Raw genomic sequence first — 18,958 nt, 5'->3', positions numbered from 1 at the left:
TCAATTTTTCATTGTCTCTTGAAGGACATTTTCCTCTCGGATGCTGTAGATAAATTATTACAGATGACCTGCCTGTCTTTTTATGTCCTTGATTTTTTTTTTTTTTTTCATTTTTAAATAAATCAAGAGCAGAGATGTGTCCTCTCTGCGTTTGCTGTGGTGAGGTCATTCGCTGGTCCTTATGATTGAAACTTCATGCATCATTTAACTTTATTATATTTAAAAGAAAGTACAGATTTGTTTTCGAAGAAAATGTCACTGTAAGTTTTCACATAGCTGACGAAGGACTCTCACCATTAGAATACAGCAGCTTTGTGCTCATACTGTAATAAATTTAGTGCTCTGATTAATCTTAAGAGACAGAGCATGTTGTTGTAATCATCCATTCATTTATTTAAAAAATAATTACAATGCACATAGCTAATGCCTGTCTTTGTAAAGGAAACCACTGTTTATGTGTAAATCATTTAATGTCATATTATATTTGATTTTCAGGACTCACTGTTTAAAGGTCATCATGTTGAGCAACTGGACTTTTCCACCAACACATGAATGCACCAAATTAAGAAATGTTGGATCATATGGGCTCTGTGCATTGAGGGTGGGGCCTCCAGGTCTCCAGGTGAGGCCCCACCATCCCACTTGGAGGGGCTGCAGCTGCTGACAGGAAGAGCTGTTGCCCTGACGAGGATATATTTGGTCAGCAATGTCCAAATGATTGCCAGAGCCCAAGGTTTTCCCGCACAACATTACATTGTGTTGATATATGTTATTCACTTCACCTGCCAGCGGTTTTAATGTTGTGCCCTGATTTTAGAAAAATAGCTGCACGCTCAGAAATAAGGCCACGTGAAGATAGTATAGAATAGATGAAAGACGTGACCACCACATAAACCATTTGATATTTATCTAGTTCTTTCACCATGCACATCATGCAGCTGCTCATCCATTCTTACCAGATCTCCATCACTGCTAAGATATGATCCCCTGATCCGCAAGTGAATTCAGAAGTCTGCTCAGTCAAAAACAAAACAAAGACAAAAACATAAAGAAGGTATGAAAAACAGGCCTTTTCTGCAAGCAGGATAATTCACTAGAAACTAATTTGGAAGATGTGTTATATGGTATTGCTGATGAGGCATTTTGCTGCTCAGTAAAATTGTTCATATACTGTAACGGTCATTCACAGTGGAAAACAAAATGTTCAACAGGAGGAAAACTGGGAAAACTACATTTTTGGGACTGGACATTCAGAGGCCTGTGTCCTAGTTTGTGAGATGTGTTTTAATCAGGTCATACGCTTGTTTTCTGACACTGTGTGGCAACCAGCAGGAATGCATTAGTGTACAGGGCTATCTGCTCATCAGTGCTCCAAGGCAAAGAGCTCAGGAAGTCTCTCGTCAGGGGTTCAATTAGAGAAATGCAGTGATACTGCTATTGACCTGCTCACAGAGTGCTGCTGCTGTTTGCAGAGCACCTGAGCGTCTGTGTGTTTGTGTGAACGCGTATGGAGGGTGGGTGTGCATTTCTGAAGAGATGCTGAGTGAGCAAGTGAGCGATTAAGAGAGAGGCAGACTATCTGAGATTGTTTCTCCTGGGCAACACTCTTTTTTAAACGCCTGCAGCATCCAGATGAGCATTCACAGGTAGAGCAGCTGTGCACAGAGAAGAGAGGAGGGAGGAATTACTGTATACTGACCAAACTAGGTACACATTACTGCAGTGATGACGCTCTTAACTCTTTATATATGCGGTAACTGATCGTAGATAAACTGGCAGATCATGTTTTGATTCGAATTAATAGAATTTAATGAGGATTTTTGTTGCTCGCTGTTCACGCCATTCAAAGGTGCAGGAGGAAACACAGCTGACTGTTGAGTCTCATTCACAGGCAGATGCTTTAGGATGGCAAACCACCAGCCCAAAGCATCTGTGTTTGACGGCCTATGAATGAGACTCAACTATAAACAATAAACTAATCTTTCGCCCTGACAATCAAAAACATCCCAAACACAGCAAAATAAAAACAAAATAACAAAATACCACCAGAGGGCAAACAGACCTCCACACACACCTAAGTGATGAGTGAGAGGGATTATTTTTGTGTGAATGTGCATATTTTCCTTTGGATTTATTACTTAAGTGAAAGGATAGACACCATCACTACAGATAGTGATAGAAATAAAGTTTTAGAATATATATAACAAGTAGAAATCCTACATTAAATTTCTTTTTCAAACTATTCAGATGGCAAAAGTTTGCTTGGGTTCTTTTTTGTTTTTTGTTTTTTGAAACTACAACTGCATGGTGCCAAAGTAAAGAATGTTCAAACTGTTCATCTAATGGCTTTAAATTTAAGTATTAGCAGCTTCAGCTTTGTAGTTAGCTTTGAACAGTCATTTAATGTCGGGGAAAAACATTTACATGAAGTGGAACAGAGCAGAACGAGTAAAGTATTGGCAAACCTTAGGAGTTGAAAATGTTTGAGACTTTCTTTTAGATTTCTATCAGTGTTGTACAATCCTGAGTGCAGCCCTGAACAAAGACCTCGAGGAAATAGATGCAAAATCTTTCCGTGACATGAAGTAGAAGGAAAAAGTTGTGCTGTGGAAAAAGAACAAAAACTACAACAAAGAACAAAACTACAGCACTGCTGATGCCTATGCAACAGATCAGAGACAAGCAAAAACAATGAGCAGGGTGGTCCATAAGCTCCACTGTCATCACCCCTCAACCAGTGGGTTGACAGGTTTCACCTTTGCAACTGTACATACAGAAATACCAAAAGTGCATTCTTGGAGCTGACCTCTAAATCGTTGCAAACGCCTCGTATTTTGCAACTTTAGCGCGAACATTGAGCTGGTGGTACACAGAGTGGCCACTGCATGCAAATCCTCCAAAGCAGTACATTGATGAGCCACCAGGAGCAGAACATAAGCCACAAAAACATGATTCAGAGACCTATTCATATACCTTTCATCTTTTCATTTACTTCTGCGCTTGTAAAAGTTTATTTCTACATGATGGAAGAGCACAGATAAAGTACCGATTAGAAATAATGGCTGCTTACAGAGTCCCTGAGTCCCTGAAGGGTGTGGCGTGGTGGCTCAGCCTTGTCATCTCACACAGGGAGGGTTATGGGTGTGAGTCTCTGCACTGGACTTCCTGTTTTGATTTTCTTCCTGTGTGTGTATTTCTTTCCTCCCACAGTCCAGAAACAAACAGTTCAGTTGAACCGGAACATCTGAATTGTTTGTTTATCCTGTGGTGATTCGCCCAAAGAATTCTGTCTGTGACCCTGAGCAGCTAGAAGTGGATGTGGAAAATGGACGGACATACTGTATGTCTCTGCATTCAGAAAATAGGAAGCATATGACCAAGGCTGCCTCTGCTGCAATTTCTCCCAGCATTGTCACTGACGTTGATGCTTTTAGCTCCCCTTCATCTCAGCTCTTCAAAATGCTCCTTTTCATTTTCAAAGGTTGGAGAAGTAGCAGGGAATGAATGCTGTCTGCCAGCGTGATTCAGACTTCAGACGACCTGCTTGAAAAACACATTAGCTGTATGCGAGTTACCCAGTTTCAAAAGTTCAGTGTTCCATATAACATGCAACAATCATTTCTGGGTCAATTTTCTGCAGATGAAAGCAATGCGTACAGTGGTTTTGTTACGTTGAACACGAAACATGTAGCCCTTTTGAAATCACCAGTTTGCATGAATTTCACACATTCAGGCCTCAGTTATTTGCTTTAGCAGAAATATTAAAAGCTTCAGAATTTGGTCGAAAATCTGTTTGATGAGTTTCATGAAAGACTTCATTTTTACTGTGATTCCTTCAGGCTAAAATGTTCATAAACCACCACTGTGCTTTGGTTTCAACTTTGACCAAACTAAGCACTGATGTCTTATCCAGCATTACATGAAACCTGAAAACTGTTAATGGAAATTGTGCTTTGCAGTGGTTGATGTGTTGTTTAAAAAGATGGCGTTAGGAACAGAGATAACTTTAAATTGAAAATACAGCATCAAAAGGGAGTGCGACTTCATACTCTTCGCACCAAAGACATCTAATTTCAACATGCAGTGTGTCTTTTCCTAAGCATGAAATAGATATGATCTCAACATGTGCCCCAGAGCACAGTTAAATATTTAATCCACCAAAGACGAGCTCCTTATTAATCCTGAAAGACACTGCTCAGGTAATAAATTCCGTTGCATTCGGTTGTTTTGTGAGCTTTTATCAAAGCTGGGTGTGTGCGCCTGAGAATTCAAAGAGACAAGGTGTGAAGGGAACTGAGACAAGCAGATTCCTGAACTCTCTGTAACCTCCCAGCTCTTTGCAAGTTGGTTCTATAGAGCAGCTCTCCCACCCATTGATATCAGCACTTCATGACTTAAATAATTCAGCAGAAAATCACAGCGCTACCTGATTCTCTGCAGATACTGTACTCCTGGCATCTGATTGTGATGAGGAACAGCAGAGTTGCAAGACAGCTCATCCACCTGGAAATGGGTCAATTAATTAGAATAGTAAAGGCTGAAGCAAGAAATGCAATCATGGTTATACTTTATGACAGCTGCATTTACTTCATGGAGTTTACTTCAGTATCCTTCGGCACAGCATTGAAACTGATGAAGTTATTGTTCAAGTTGTAAGTCAAAACGATGTGATATTTGACAAGACAAGATTACAGCGTACTGCTGCACTGCCGAAACCTACAGGAATAAAAATAAACCGCATGACATTAAGCTGCAGGATCACTTAAATGAATGCATATCATTCATATGGGATGTATTTTTAAGCTAATGATGTGTTTTAATGTAATGCATGTTGGAAAAGGCTCAAAGGCATCTGAGGCAAAGCTCTTGAAAAATGTTTCACACTATGATCAGCTTTGGCTTTTTTTTCTTTTCTTTTTTTTTTTTTTGCTTGTAATGGATAATATTAGCATCAAAATATTTTTTTAGGAGACTGCATCCCAATGAGAAACTGTAAAATAATGCAGAGCATCTTCACAGCTTCACAGTGTCAATCTTCTGATGTTGTGTAGAAAAAATATGTAACATCATCTCCGCCACATCTACAAGCATGTTTTTAAAGGTGTTTCTGCCTTTTCGACAACATGATTCAGAGATCTGTGCTCTGGGACAAACTTTATCTTGTGTGGACGTGAAACAAGAGGCATGAAGACATTTCAAAGAGCATATCTGAATCTGAGAGTCGAGAGACGCAGAGCTCACTGGCTTTGTGAGCCAAATACAAACATGACTATGCTCCTAATGGACTGCAAGTGACACGACTGCTTTGGAGCAGAAACATGTTTTCATATGCGCAGATCCTGGCAGAAGCAGTTAGGCAAACTAGCTGATGACTGTCCTCAGTGTAGTTTTCTTTCCACTGTTCAGATGTCTTGTTAGGAAAAAAAGGCCCCATTTTGAGGTGTTCCAAAAAGAGCAAATGGATTCTCAAAACTCTTCACATAATCGACAAAATCACATGATGATGTTTTGAAAGAGGCAAGAAAAAAAAGCTCAGTAAAGACAGAGTGAAAGAAAAAACAGCCCTCACTTTCAAACGGTGCACCAAGCTTGCATTGCTTTGGTGGTAAAACAGTGAAAATAAGGTATAAATTATTTTGGGCTGCCTGTTTTCTGCTCCATATCTTACCAATTAACATTTACATGTCCAGTCCACAGCACACTCACTGCAACCTTCTCTCCAATCAGATAAAGTCAACACAAGTCTGTGGGGTTCATACATTTTCCCACCTTACAGCTGGAATTCCTACTTTATACCTGTCTCTGCGCCTACTCACTGGCATATAGCAGGTGTCCAACCTGGCGTGTCCCATTATATGTAACTTCAAATTGATTATGCGGGCAAATGCTTTGTACTTTTTGCACATTTTCACACAGAAATGATTAGTGGGTGAAAAGTACTGATTTAATTCTTTGAAAAATGCCAGAAATCATCAGTTACATTAATGTTTTCCAAGTTTTAGATCACCACTATGTATGCATCTGGATAATCAAGAAAAGGTGCAGTACACCCCTTTTGACTACTGCACCTACTTAAATGAAGAAAGTCGTGAATGTATCCCTTATCTCACCAATTATCAGTGTTTTGATCCAGATGCTGTTTTAAAAATTCAAAAGTTTTTTTGAGTTGTAAAAATGTAAATATATATTATAATTTATTATTTTAATCTCTTTCAAGCATTATTTTCAGATCAGTGTCATAAAAGTGAATTTATCGTGAAGACAATCTGAGCTCAAAAATCCTCTTGTGATCGACGAGTTTTCAACAGCATCTCACAGCTTTCATTCATCAACCAGAGCTGGCTGAGGTGTCACCTGAGATGTGGTTCAAAGCATTCAGTCAAGACCAATGGGGCCACTGAGCTTTGATTCTCTTCACTGTACATTGTTTCAAAAGGTCAGGAGTGAGCTTATACAGTATATTCATCTTTTTACCCACAATATCCAGAAGAAAAACTACCTTCCAACCAGTTCTGCAAATCAAACAACTTTGACTTTTATTCAATCCATGTAAGGACATCAGAGATGCATTTTGAAACAAACAACAACTTGGTATTAATCCAGTGCAGTTTAAGATTGGACTTTTTATTTCAGCTGTCAGCTGGTTCATAAATCTTTCACTTCCATGTGAGATAAGGCCTCAACTGACTCCTCAGACTGTAGTGACTCTCATGACCAGCTCTCGTGTGCTATTGCTGGGTTGGCTGCGGGCCTCTGGCTGCCTCAGGTGGCTGAGGAGGTGGAGGATGTTGTAGGGACAGTGTTGGTCGGGCACTGTGTTGCCGCTGCTGGTGTCCACGTGTGCTCCCAGTCCTCCTGCGGCCGTCACCATGGCTGTAGAAGTGGAGCCCGCCGCCGTGGAGGCTACCACCATCAGGGAGGAGGTGGAGGTGGACACTCCTATTCCAGTCTGATAGCCCGGGCTGGGCTGAGACAGAGTCCTGTCCACAGTGGTGTTCTTCAGGTCATCGCTGTCCATAGACTTATCGTAGTTCAGGACCTTCCACTGCTGGTTCACGGCCTGCCAGCGGTGGAAGATACGAAACACAGACGGTCCCTCGTGGACGATTAGTGCTGTGAAGATCAGAGCATCAATTAGACAATGTCACTGTCTGGCAGCAGTCTTAATGACACCGCAAAGTGATATATGTCTCTGCAGTGGTAGATTCACTGTGTTCAAGCCTGCGGAAAGTATTAGCTAAGGGAGTAGCAGGACAAAACAACTCATCTACGAAGTATCGCACCATAACCCTGAGGTAAGATCTTAATTTCTAAGAAAGATTACAGACATGACACAACTTATGACACTGCAATACTCACAACAGCAAGTTATAGTAAAGTATTGTCCCCCAAGGTAAGAACTGACATACGAACTCAAACTGATGGAGGTCTGACAAATATGTACATTTAATAATTCCCAAACCTCATAAAATCCTCTCTCTGCTCCTCATCGCTGTTTCTTTAATTCTAACTTTGTGGATAAGTGAAAGTCAGGTCTTTAATGTCTGTCAGGTGACAAGTTAATCTATGTAAAGTGCAGAGTTAATGACTCCACACTCAATCCTCGCCACCAAACCGGAGACAATCAATCTCCTCTTCCACTCATCCTGCTGTCTGCTGCAGTGGCAGTTAAGAGTTTTCTTAATGTGAGATGCCATCACACAATCATCCGACATAGGCGGGCCCCTAGGCTCCAGAGAGAGGACAGCAGGCTTAAAGCGGATGCTTCAAGTTTCAGTTTGTACACCCACACAAATCCAGAAGAGGGCTGAAAACGCTTCAGTGCATTTCCTCTGGTGTCATATCACTGCATGCTATATCTTCAAAGTTTGTCTGAATTTGGTGCTGCAGCTTTAGGACAGAGTGGAACACATTTTAATATTTGCTATGAAAACTTCAGTTGCTGCAAAAAATAAATATCTTGAAAGTTCTATAAGTTCCATAAGTTCGAGTAAGCATTGAGCATCATTTTCAATGCAATAACTGTTATCTAGTGAGTATTACAAAAATATCTAAGTGCTAAAAAAATCATGTGTGGAACACAAATTGAAAACCCACACAACACACAGACACACTCAACAGTGATATGAAGTAGTTGTCTATTTGATATAGATTTGCATTTGTATTGACTGTCAGTAGTTTAAACTGCTCAGGCATTCCCAATCATTTGTGCACATCCGAAAAGAATAAATATTGACTCTCCCTAACATCTTGATGTTATATTTGCTTTCCCTCTTGAATGCATTATGTAGCTCATGAGTCTTGAAATGCACAGACTTATTCCAAGAGGAACTATAAGAAGCAAAATAATAATAAAAAAAAAGAGTAACAAAGCAATGTGAAATGTGGCCACTCACCGATGCAGACGACATCCATGAAGCCGTACATGCCATAGCAGATCTGGAAAAGCAGATCTTGTCGCTGCCAGCGGGCTGACGGGCTGAAAGATGACCACACCAGCCAGGAGATACTGGCCATCAGGAACAGGGAGCCCAAGATGGCTGCTGCTATCTGCACCTTCTCTATCACTGTTAGAGAGATGGCCTGCCACTGCACAGAGACACAGACCACAGTACAGCTTAGCTGCTCGTATTTCATCTTCACCTCTTTCTTAACTTTACTGAATACTTAGAGAACAGTTTGTGTGACATGAGCGAGAGGACCAAACACATAAAGAGAAGTACCAACAACAGAAAGATACAATCAGTGGGTGCAAATGCCAACTGAGAAGTGTGAATTAAAACATTCATAAGTTAATTAGTCTGATAATCAGTATTAATCAGGTATATTGACACAGGTATATTGTGTGTACATGTCTGTATCTGTCATTTTCTCAAGCATTTAGAAATAAAAAAGTTGTTCACAAAAAAATGCTACAACTGAAAACCTAGAAAGACCTCAAAAAATCTGTCCACTCACTAACGACCCAATCATATCATCACCAGAGAGGACTGTTGCTGCTGCAATCTTTCTGTTCTAGAGATCAGAGGGGGGGAATAAACGCCTTGTTTAATTCAAAAAGTTTCATTTTCAGTTGAGTTTCTTGGTTTATGAACAGAGCATAACTAGAGCTGCAGTGAGACAAGAGTGACTGCTGAAAATAGTGCTTCATGTGTTTTGTCCCAAATAATTTCGCTATGAAAATCTAATATGCATCCAAATGAGTCCCAGAGGAGGAGGGCCTGGGGCTATCTACCACTATGCCCATAAAATCCAACAATTCTCTGAATGATGTGGGAAAAATAGACATTTTGATACTCGGTGCTTTGGGGTTTTTCATCAGGGTGTTAATTCGGCCTCTTTCCAAGATTCTACAAAAACATGGTCATAATCTCCAACTTGTTAAAGATAATACAGCAATAAATTTTAACCTTCTAAAGTGCTTCCCTTTACACTTGCAGCTCACCTGCAGTGGATTCTTGGTGCTGATGGCAATGACCTGATATTTGTAGTAGCAGAGCTCACAGGCCCAAGAACCTCTCTCGCTGATCCATTTGATGAGGCAGGGCTGGTGGGTGCAGCGTACTGACCCGCTGCACCGACACGGGCTCAAGAGCTCCCCCTGTGGGAAGGAGGCAGAGTGGGTCAGTACCTCACTAACTGTGCAGCAATGTGATGTAAGTAAATTAAAACAAAGCCCTTCACTGATGTATACTGATTGGGTGCATTTTTCACGAGAACCATGCAGAGGAAGCTAAAAATGTCCTTATTACTGGACTGAAGGCTAAGAAGTGATTTGTGATTCAGAAGAAATTTCTCTATAGCAGTCGCGGACCAGTCGACAGTCCTGTGTTTTTTTCATTTATTTACCCCCTGCAGACACCCTTTTATTTCATGCAATATACTGCAGGATCCACTATACAAACATTTGTATTTCTTTGCAGATCTTTATGGTGGCTTATTGACTTTCTTTCCGAGAGCTTTGCAAGCACAGTCAGGCAAGCATGCACACACACACACACACACACACAGCAAAACACTGGTTTGAGTGTGAAATGAAAGCTTTGCCTCACACCTAGATGACAGGCAAAATGCTCGATTACTAGTACCGTTGAAAAGTAGAGGATTAGTCAATGAAGCATCCGTCAAAGACCCAAACAAAGAATAACACTGCATTTTGGATAAACTGGTACTGCAGCTCTTGAAGGGAATGTAGCTGTCATATATACATAAATATTCTTTTATAGGTGTAAATATGCTTACTTCAGACCAAATAAAAATATGGAAGAAATGTTTAATTTTCCCCTTTACTCTTCTGTCTGCTCTCCGTGCCTTCCTTCTCTTCTCCTTCTTGATCTTTATTCAAGGTAAGTTTAATTGTACTAGTTATCGTAGCACCCATAAACAACAAAGTGCTTTGCATGCCACATAAAAGACATTGTGAAAACAGAAAGAAGATGGAACACAGGCCAATACAAAAAGACACATTAAAACAGGATTTAAAAGAGTGAAATAAAACAGAAAATACAAATAAGCTAAAATAGAATAGAACATGAAAATACAAACTGCAGTGCAGCTTCAGTGACATGCAAGATGTGAATAAAAAGCCCCAAGTTTAACTTAATAAAATGGAGTGATGATGATTAAGTGTTAAAACCTGATTCAACAGAACCAAGGGTTGCAGCTGATCTCGAGGCTTCAGGTGTGGAGCATAAAAACTGAACGCTGCTTCTCCAGTTTTGAATCTGGGGACAGTGGACAGACCTGTCTCTGACAACCTCAGAGGTCTGAATGGTCGTAGCAGCAGATCCTCAACCATTCAGTGCTATTTGACAACCAGAATCCAGTATAAAGATCTGAGAGCTGGACTGATCCACCTCTCCTGGTCTTAATGAGGACTCTGGAAGCATTCTTTTGAGCCAGCTTTTTTTATAGGGACCTGTAAAGACTGTGATACAGCAGTCAGGTCTACTGAAGATGACTGATGAGACACACGAACATAGTTTTTCAAAATATCACTGAAATTCCTCTAATTCTTGTTAAAATGTTGAAGTCTGAATCTGTGATTACACTAACTGTTCCGGTTTGGTTTGGGGTCTGTAAAGTAGTGACTGAGGTTGATCGCTGACTTTTTCACTTAATGTATTGATTGTTAATTGTCTACTTAAATCTTCTTCTTTGTGCCCCTTAAACAATAACTTCAGTTTTATTTCTGTTTAACTGAAGAAATTTTTGGTGCTTCCAATCACTGATTTGTCCAATTTGTGTTTTTACAGGACCACAGTCACCTGGTGGTATAGTTAAATAAATCTGTGTGTCATCTGCATAATTATGGCACAACATTTTTGATATTTTTAATAATCTGAGTGAGTGAGATGTGGTCCACGTCATTTTTTTTGCACTCAGATGTACCAGTCGACCATGTCCTTTGAACAGGATTTAAACCAGTTTAGCACCATGCCAGAAAGTCCCACCTAGTTTTCCAGTCTGTCGAATAATCTGTTGTGGTCACTCATGCTGAATGCAGCACAAAGATCTAATAACACAAAGGCTGAATCTTTTCCAGTGAGTTCAAGGCAAACGTCACTCAAAACCTTAACAAGAGCAGAGCACAGCAGTGCAGTGGTGTGGTATAAATCCCGACTGGAAAACATCAAAATACTTGTTTAGGACCAGGAAGGTGTTCGGTTATTGAAAAACATCCTTTTCGATGATTTTACTTTAAAATGTGAAGTTTGATATGAGCCTCTAGCTGTTCAATAGTGAGGCGTCCAGTGAGCAAATGTGTGAACCTTTGAAACGCATTTCTGAAAAGGAGCACATAGCTCCTATTTTTAACTTGACCAAGATGTGTTTTCAGCTTGTCCAGTGGGGTTTGACAGGTTTAAATAAAAATTAAAGCATTTTTCAGCCTAGAGAAGACTGAGAAGCAATATAAAACATGAATATAATAGTCACCAAATTTGGCATCACAGGCTTTTCACTTAACAGAAATATGTGCTCAGCCATATTCTTAAACCAGCCATTACTCTTAAGCTGTACTCAGCCTGAGGAACAAATGAGAAATTTATAATGTCTTACCCTGGGCCTCAAGCTCATTAAAATATATTACTAGTGTTGTCATATTGGATATAGATGATGACCCAAAAGATGTTGGCCTGCCACCCTTGTCAGGTCCTGACCTGCAGTTAAGGAAACGCGAGCCCATAAAATTCTAAGCAGGACCTTCGTGTGTAGCCATGTTTTAATCTTAATGGGACTCCACAAAAAGCCTGAAGTGAATGAAAAAATAAATTAGCAAACACCTTCTGCTGCAAGAAAGCTCTCCACCTCTCCAAGCTGAAGCATTCATTTTCTAAACTGTGGCGTTTTAATTCCATGGTAAATATTCCCTGTCCCGCCCTATCATGAACATGGCATATAGAGACTGTAGGAAGAAATGCAAAAAAATGCAGTGAGTGTCCAAATTATTTCTCCACACCATCATTGTGCCGACATCTCTGACAGACGGAGCAGCACCCTGGTCTAGGAGAAGGGAGAGAAGCGCAGGGAGTTAGAGGAGAAAAGGCCCATCCACAGATGGCCAGGGTGGGAGTGTATTGGCAGGAGCACCAGAACACTTCTGCCGTGTCCAGTGGGACTCAGACCACTGACTGTGACTGGCCTGATTGCAGCCAAGAGCTGAAACCTAGATCACTCCAGTACAACTGAGGCTGAAGAGAGAGCAAGAGAGACCGATAACAAATGTGGCATTACAGCCCACGCATACAGAAAGTGATAACTAAATGTCCTTTTGTTGATCAAACAGCAATGATAATTGGAAAAAAAAACACACACAATTGAACAATGCATCAAATAGATGATAAGTCTGAAAGTTTTGGCCCTGTTTTTCCATTATTCTGTACTGCATTATGCTTAAAACCACCTCAGCACACCTAATTTTTTTCCTTATAGAATTGGATCCACTCCAAATGTATATAATGACATAAAACTAAATTAGAGGCTAGTCGCATTTTTTGTCTGGAATCAATGCGAGTGAACTCCATTAACTCTATGCGAAGGGAAAATGTGTTGTAGAATAAAGTAGTTCCCACAGAAACCGGATGAATGTGATTTTTACAATAGCTAGAGACATTCAGGCCACATGCTTTTCTTTAATGAGAATTTGCAATACCGCAGTCATCTGGGAAACACATACACATTATAACCGTATTCAACAAGTCAGAGGGACAGTACAATCACTGAAAAAATTAAACTGAAGGTCATATAATTTCAGATTTATTTATCTGTTATGACTACTCATAAAGCATATGCTGGGGGACGTTCCAGTCATTGCTTATTTTATGGGAACCATTAAGCCTAAAGTGACAGTTAATGGCCCTTTAAACGTAATTGAATAAAAGAGCAACTGGGGTTTATAATTTAAGTTTATGAATTCACAGCTGCTGTCTATAGACTTCATCTAGGCCAAAAAAAGTTACTTACGTAACTTGTTCATATTCCATTTCCAACAAATGGCAGAAGAGCCTCGCTATGATGGCATACAGAGAGCATAGTGCCTCTGCACTGTGGGGCCATATAGAAAGAATGATGCTAACTTGACCCCTCGAGGCTTCTCATTGTGCCTCAGACAAACACACAGTGCAAGTGCATTATCTGGGTTATGATTTAGGAGGGAATGATGACATTATTTTTCTGAGCAGCAGGGACTCACATATTCTCAACATGCAGCTGAAGTGACGACAGGACAGCAGAAGCATCTGCGCCAAAGGGCGCATGTAACAGTGCATGACACGTCAGGAAAGAAGCCCACACACGTGGAAATATTCCACATATATCACTTTTCTATGTGGATTATTTTTTCAGCCTACTTTTTTTTTTTTAAAAAAAAAAAAAATAGGTTTAAGCATTGCATGACTATTTCCTCAAACTCTCGCTCTATGATCTGAAGAGAAGATTTCTTTAGAGAAACTGCTTATTCTTCGAGAGACTAGGTCAGTATCAGGTTGGAAAGAAAAAAACCTGAATAAAGCAAATACTCTCTGCAAGCAAACCAGAGCCCCCACGTAAGCCTCCTGCCTGACCTTTAGTTAAATAGAACCAATAATGGATTAAAATATGTCTCAAGTTACTTTTTTCATTTCATCTGACACTGACTCAGCTGTTTGTTATACTGTACATTATGTGTGTGTGTTGGTTTGGGGGGCAGTTCAACTCCAGCAAAGGTAGTCTGGCTTAATATAAAACTCTCAAGTCTATATATGCATTGAATAAGTAATCATTCCTCACATCTATACAAGTACGTTCCCTGAAGAGATCTCTTCGTTGGGTGAATCTGATGTGATGGTGGATAAAACCCACAGTCTTTGTGCTCTGCGATCAAGTGGGTATTATCTAAAGTTACATGAAATTCTGTATTTGTGTGTCCTCATTAGTGTTTCCTTGTCTAGCTGTTGGGACGGGGTAATAACACAAAGAAGGAATTAAGAAAAAATAGCACTAAAAGACTCTGGAAGACAAACACTTGATCTGGCTCGCAGACCTCTGAAGTGATAGCTTCACGGTCAGTATAGAGAAGAGGAGTTATCACAGCCCTCATTGTAAGACAAGATTCGCGGAGAAAGACGCAAATTTATCCTAAAGAAATGAACAGGACTTTGGCTGTGAATCACTAGGGGAACCTCAAAGAAAATGGCACCAAAAAACACTGACATGAATTCGATTACGTAGACTTATTACATTGTTTGGTGTCATATTAAATCAGAGTACAAACATTTTTCAATGGTTTCCTCTGACAGACACTCAAGGCCCCTTTCCAGTGGGATGCTTGAGGAAAGCAATGCCTCTTACTCCCTTCTTTACTCTGTCTTGAGCATCTCAGCCTTGGGGATGGAAGTGTTTTGGAGGTGGAGTGTCAGATCAGATACTGGCTGCCTTGGTCTATGTGACATCCTGGAGGCTCGGGGAGAACAGAGGATAACTAATGTCCCCACTGCCGGTATCACACAGTGACACACATACAGTGCACTCATCTCTCCTTTCAAATGGAGCCTCATTCTCCTTGTTCACATTCACACCTCAACAGATCCATATCTGGACTTCACCCAAACCAACAGCAGAGATGACAGGGAAAAGGCAGGCCGGCGATAGATAAGAACTTGCATAATGATAAGACGGCATGAAATCAAGTGCTATTGACTAGCCGCAATGTCTCAAGGAAGCATTGATGAGATGAGTTGGAGGAGGCCATGGGAAATACTGCAAACTTTGAAGGCAGTACTTTGTATGCACCGCAGACTATGCTGACTATCTGTGGAGTTTTTGAAAAAAAAAAAAAAAAAAAACAAGGAGGAGGCCTTGTCTGCCAATCTTATAACCAGACCCCATGTCAGTAATAATTACTAAGTCTCTGCTCAGAGGTGGAATGATGCACAGAATTACTGTAGAAGCAATCAGTTGACGAAACACAGAGAGATTACAGGCCATACACAGAGCAGCGACCATGAAATGATACAGTAAATCTGCTGTTGGAGAGGAAAAGAAATCACGAGTGCATACCGCCAGACAAAAAGGTATGTTCTACACCTCACTTAACTTGCTTCACATTTGTTTTTTTTTTTACAGCCTTCCTACCTCCATTACTAATTGGTGAGGTGTGACATATTTGTCAACGTGGTCTCAAAGGCTTCGTCAAACAGTGTAACTAATGTGTCCTCAAATTGCTAAGTGCCAGCTTCTGCGATATAATTTAATATTATTTACTGTGGCACCTCAGCTATCTTCTTTCACATTTTTCCTCTCCTGATTGATGTAGTGTGACATTATCATCAATATGGCCCCAAAGACGGAGGCACTCTGTGTGATTAACTTGAAGGCTCTTCCCTTCTGTTCTGTGCGCTTTATTATTATATTTTTTATTTGCTGTTTCCAGGTGGTGCGTGAGAAGCAGAGTGAGAGGTATTATTTGATTTTTTCATGCATGTAATGCCTCGAGATGAATTCACAGTGTTTGGCTATAATGAGTTGTTACTGCATCTCTGTGTATCCTCCACACTTGTCAACCATGGGGACAAGGTCTTTCATTATCCTCCCACAGCTAGCTATAGCTGTCTCTTCAAGCCACACAAAGGAGGAGCACAGGATGCAGTGGGATCCCTGCTCAGAGAGTTCTCCAACTGCATGGGTGCCCTAATAAGACACCTGCAGTTAACCTGTGCTCCTTGGAGAGCAAATATTCCAATTGAATATAAACTCCACCGATTTCACAAATATTAGAAGCCCCCAAAAAAGAAGTGATCAATTAATGAACCCCTAATTTAACATTTATGGGAATGTTTTTCCTTGACTTACGTGTTCTGGTCCCTGGAAGCAGATCCTGCACACGGGCGTCCTGAAGCCACTTTCTGTGTAGCTGGTGAGGGAGAACCTCTCCTCCAGTTTGCCCTTAGAGCAGTCATCAGAGGAGCTGCTGCAGCCGCGCAGGGCCGCCGACAGCTCTGCAGCATCAACCCAGCCCGCTCGCTCCCCGCCCGGTGGCCCGGTGGCTCCTGCTGCAGGTGGGGCGACCCGGTCCCCTGCGTGCTGGTGGCTCCGCGTTAACGTGTTGTTGTTGTCGGGGACGGTCACGCCTGTCTCATGGCTTTCCGTAGTTTGGCCGCTCATGGGGGTCAGCGGAGGCAGCGGTGTCGGCGGTGCCGGTGGCCCGAGAAGGAGCACCCTCAGGTCACCGAGCAGGACGCAACAGCGGCTCTTCAGCATGCCCTGGCTGCGCAGCATCAGACTGTCTCCTGGTCAGAAACTCACAGCACCATGTAACGGTGCTGGAAGCAAACAGCATGTACCGTAGGAGTCCCCGTCATGAGCAAACACTTCTCTATATGTCGTAAGATGGGATAGTGAGGGCAGACGGTGCGTTTGCCGAGCGTTTGCCGTGGCTTTAAAGCAGCGTTTTTAGTTTTCTGTTTTGATATCCGTATATTCTAAATTAAAGTCTTTTACTGTCTTCCCACGGGAATGTAAATCCAAAAGGCAAATAAATCCCATCGATGCAAACAAGTGTCTGAAGCCATTAAGTTCAAAAAATGGAACAGCTAAAAGAGGAAAGTCAAATGTTAGATTGATAGGGATATGCATTCAAGTAATAAGGCTATGGGTCGTTCACTCAGTGTCCACTGTCATTTCATGGCCCTAATAGTCTGCCTGCTCTGTATAACATAAACTATCTCGACAGGCTTCTCCCTCCAGATTCACGACGAGTGCAGAGAACCAAGAATCAAATCTGCCTTTGGTACAATGGACTGATGTAGATTACAAAACAAAATGTCAGCGCTCAATCTCAAAATTCAAATATTCCAACAACACCCTCCTCCCCCCCCCCCCCCCCCAAAAAAAGACATTTTAAATCAGCAGAGCTCAGATTACTGTCGACGTCTTGCAAGTCTCTCAAAAGCAAAGCAAGTCAATCGATGGCGTGTCATGTTAGGGAAGCGAAATCTGTCTTACCTGGCGAGCTACCCCGATTTCTATACGACTCACGGGATTTTTTTTTTTTCATAGATCTCCAACCAGACTGCAGGTCGCTGACAACTCTGTGCGAAGCTCACATCCCCAATTATCAAATTTCCATGTCCGAGGAAGAAGCCGATGGGTTTAAATCCCTCCGTCAGGATCCAACACGACTGTCGGACTGTCCTGCGCTCAATGAAAGCATCCGTATCCCCGGATTCTCCTGTGATCATTGGCTGCTGAACTGGTGCTGCAGCTTCAGCACCATGATTCCTGGGACAGCTCCCAGACGCCACACGTCACCACCGCACGGTGATGCAAGCAGCCAACTCATTACTACAAATGTGGATAGAGACAAAGGCACAGCAAATGGTTAATTGCTTATTTAAGGCAACACATCCATCATTACGGAGGGAGACATGAAGCTAATGTGGCATTGTTTATCTCCCTCCCTCCCCACTTTTTTTTTTCTTCTTCTCCAAAGGAGATTTAGCTACTGCCCTGCATCGTGCAAACACAGAGCATTAAATTAAGTTCCACCCGCTTAATTATCAATAATTAAACAATTCAATTATCGGGCAACACGATTCAAACACAAATTATTCATAACAGCTTGGCTAAATAGTGTCATTTTGCTCAGCACAAATATCAATTAGGTTGACAGTGGCTTAAAACGTAAAAATAATCATGGCCGAAAGAGTGACAGGAAAAACAGCAGGAAAGACTCAAATGAAGCAGCCACCAAATGCAATTAATTCACCACATTTTCCTGAATACAAAAAAACAAGATTGAAACACTGATCAAAGAACTAATGAAACTCTTGCCTTAAATAGCTTAAAAGTTGCAGGGTTGCAACTATTATTTTCCTTACTCACTCATCTGAATCTTTGATCAGTTTCCTGATTAACCGATTAACTGGTCTGTTTCCCAAAGTCCAAACTGGCTTCATCCAACTGATATGTTATACTGAATGTTTTTGTCAGCGAGAGAGTCCAGAGTTCAAAAAAACATATTCAGGTTACTATCATGATATAAAACCAGAAAATGTTTAACTGAGATCATTATAGGCTGTAACATTTTTATTACATTATATACTATATCACTAATGCATTAAAGTGTAATAAGCATCTTAATATTGTAGGAAGTTGAGGTCAAGCTAATTCATTTAATTAACTACTTTATACATTGTTGTGCAGTTTAATAAACAACATATGATATATAACCAGATCCAGAACCAGTAAATGAGCTTTCACAGCTATTGAATGATGCTCACTTTTGAGATGTATGATAAGTAATAAGGGCAAAAAAAAATCAAAAGAACAATTCAGTGAAAACTGGCCAGAAAAGAGACTTGAGGGGGGAGCAAATAACTGGCTAATCAGGGCAGCTGTGTGTCTTGATTGAATAATTGAAATGAACACACCTGTGACTGAAATGACTCAGAAACTGATTATTTTTTTGTTATTGTTGTTG

The 18,958-nt window shown here is 41.0% G+C and overlaps 1 protein-coding gene across 1 annotated transcript; it reads right to left on the bottom strand.

Moving 5' to 3' along the window:
• Positions 1–6,397: 6,397 nt before the first annotated feature.
• marchf4 (membrane associated ring-CH-type finger 4) lies at positions 6,398–18,258 on the bottom strand. Its single transcript, XM_046405071.1, has 5 exons — positions 17,482–18,258; positions 16,330–17,069; positions 9,446–9,601; positions 8,397–8,589; positions 6,398–7,113 (listed from the first exon to the last, which is right to left on the bottom strand). Exons 2-5 carry the CDS (start codon positions 16,753–16,755, stop codon positions 6,692–6,694), a joined length of 1,197 nt encoding a protein of 398 aa, XP_046261027.1. The 5' UTR covers positions 16,756–17,069; positions 17,482–18,258; the 3' UTR covers positions 6,398–6,691.
• Positions 18,259–18,958: the final 700 nt, after the last annotated feature.

The sequence above is a fragment of the Scatophagus argus genome, chromosome 11 (assembly GCF_020382885.2).
Source record: "Scatophagus argus isolate fScaArg1 chromosome 11, fScaArg1.pri, whole genome shotgun sequence".
Taxonomy (NCBI): Eukaryota; Metazoa; Chordata; class Actinopteri; family Scatophagidae; genus Scatophagus; species Scatophagus argus.
Note: the sequence above shows the minus strand (reverse complement) of the source record. Positions and strands in the feature narration are given on the sequence as shown.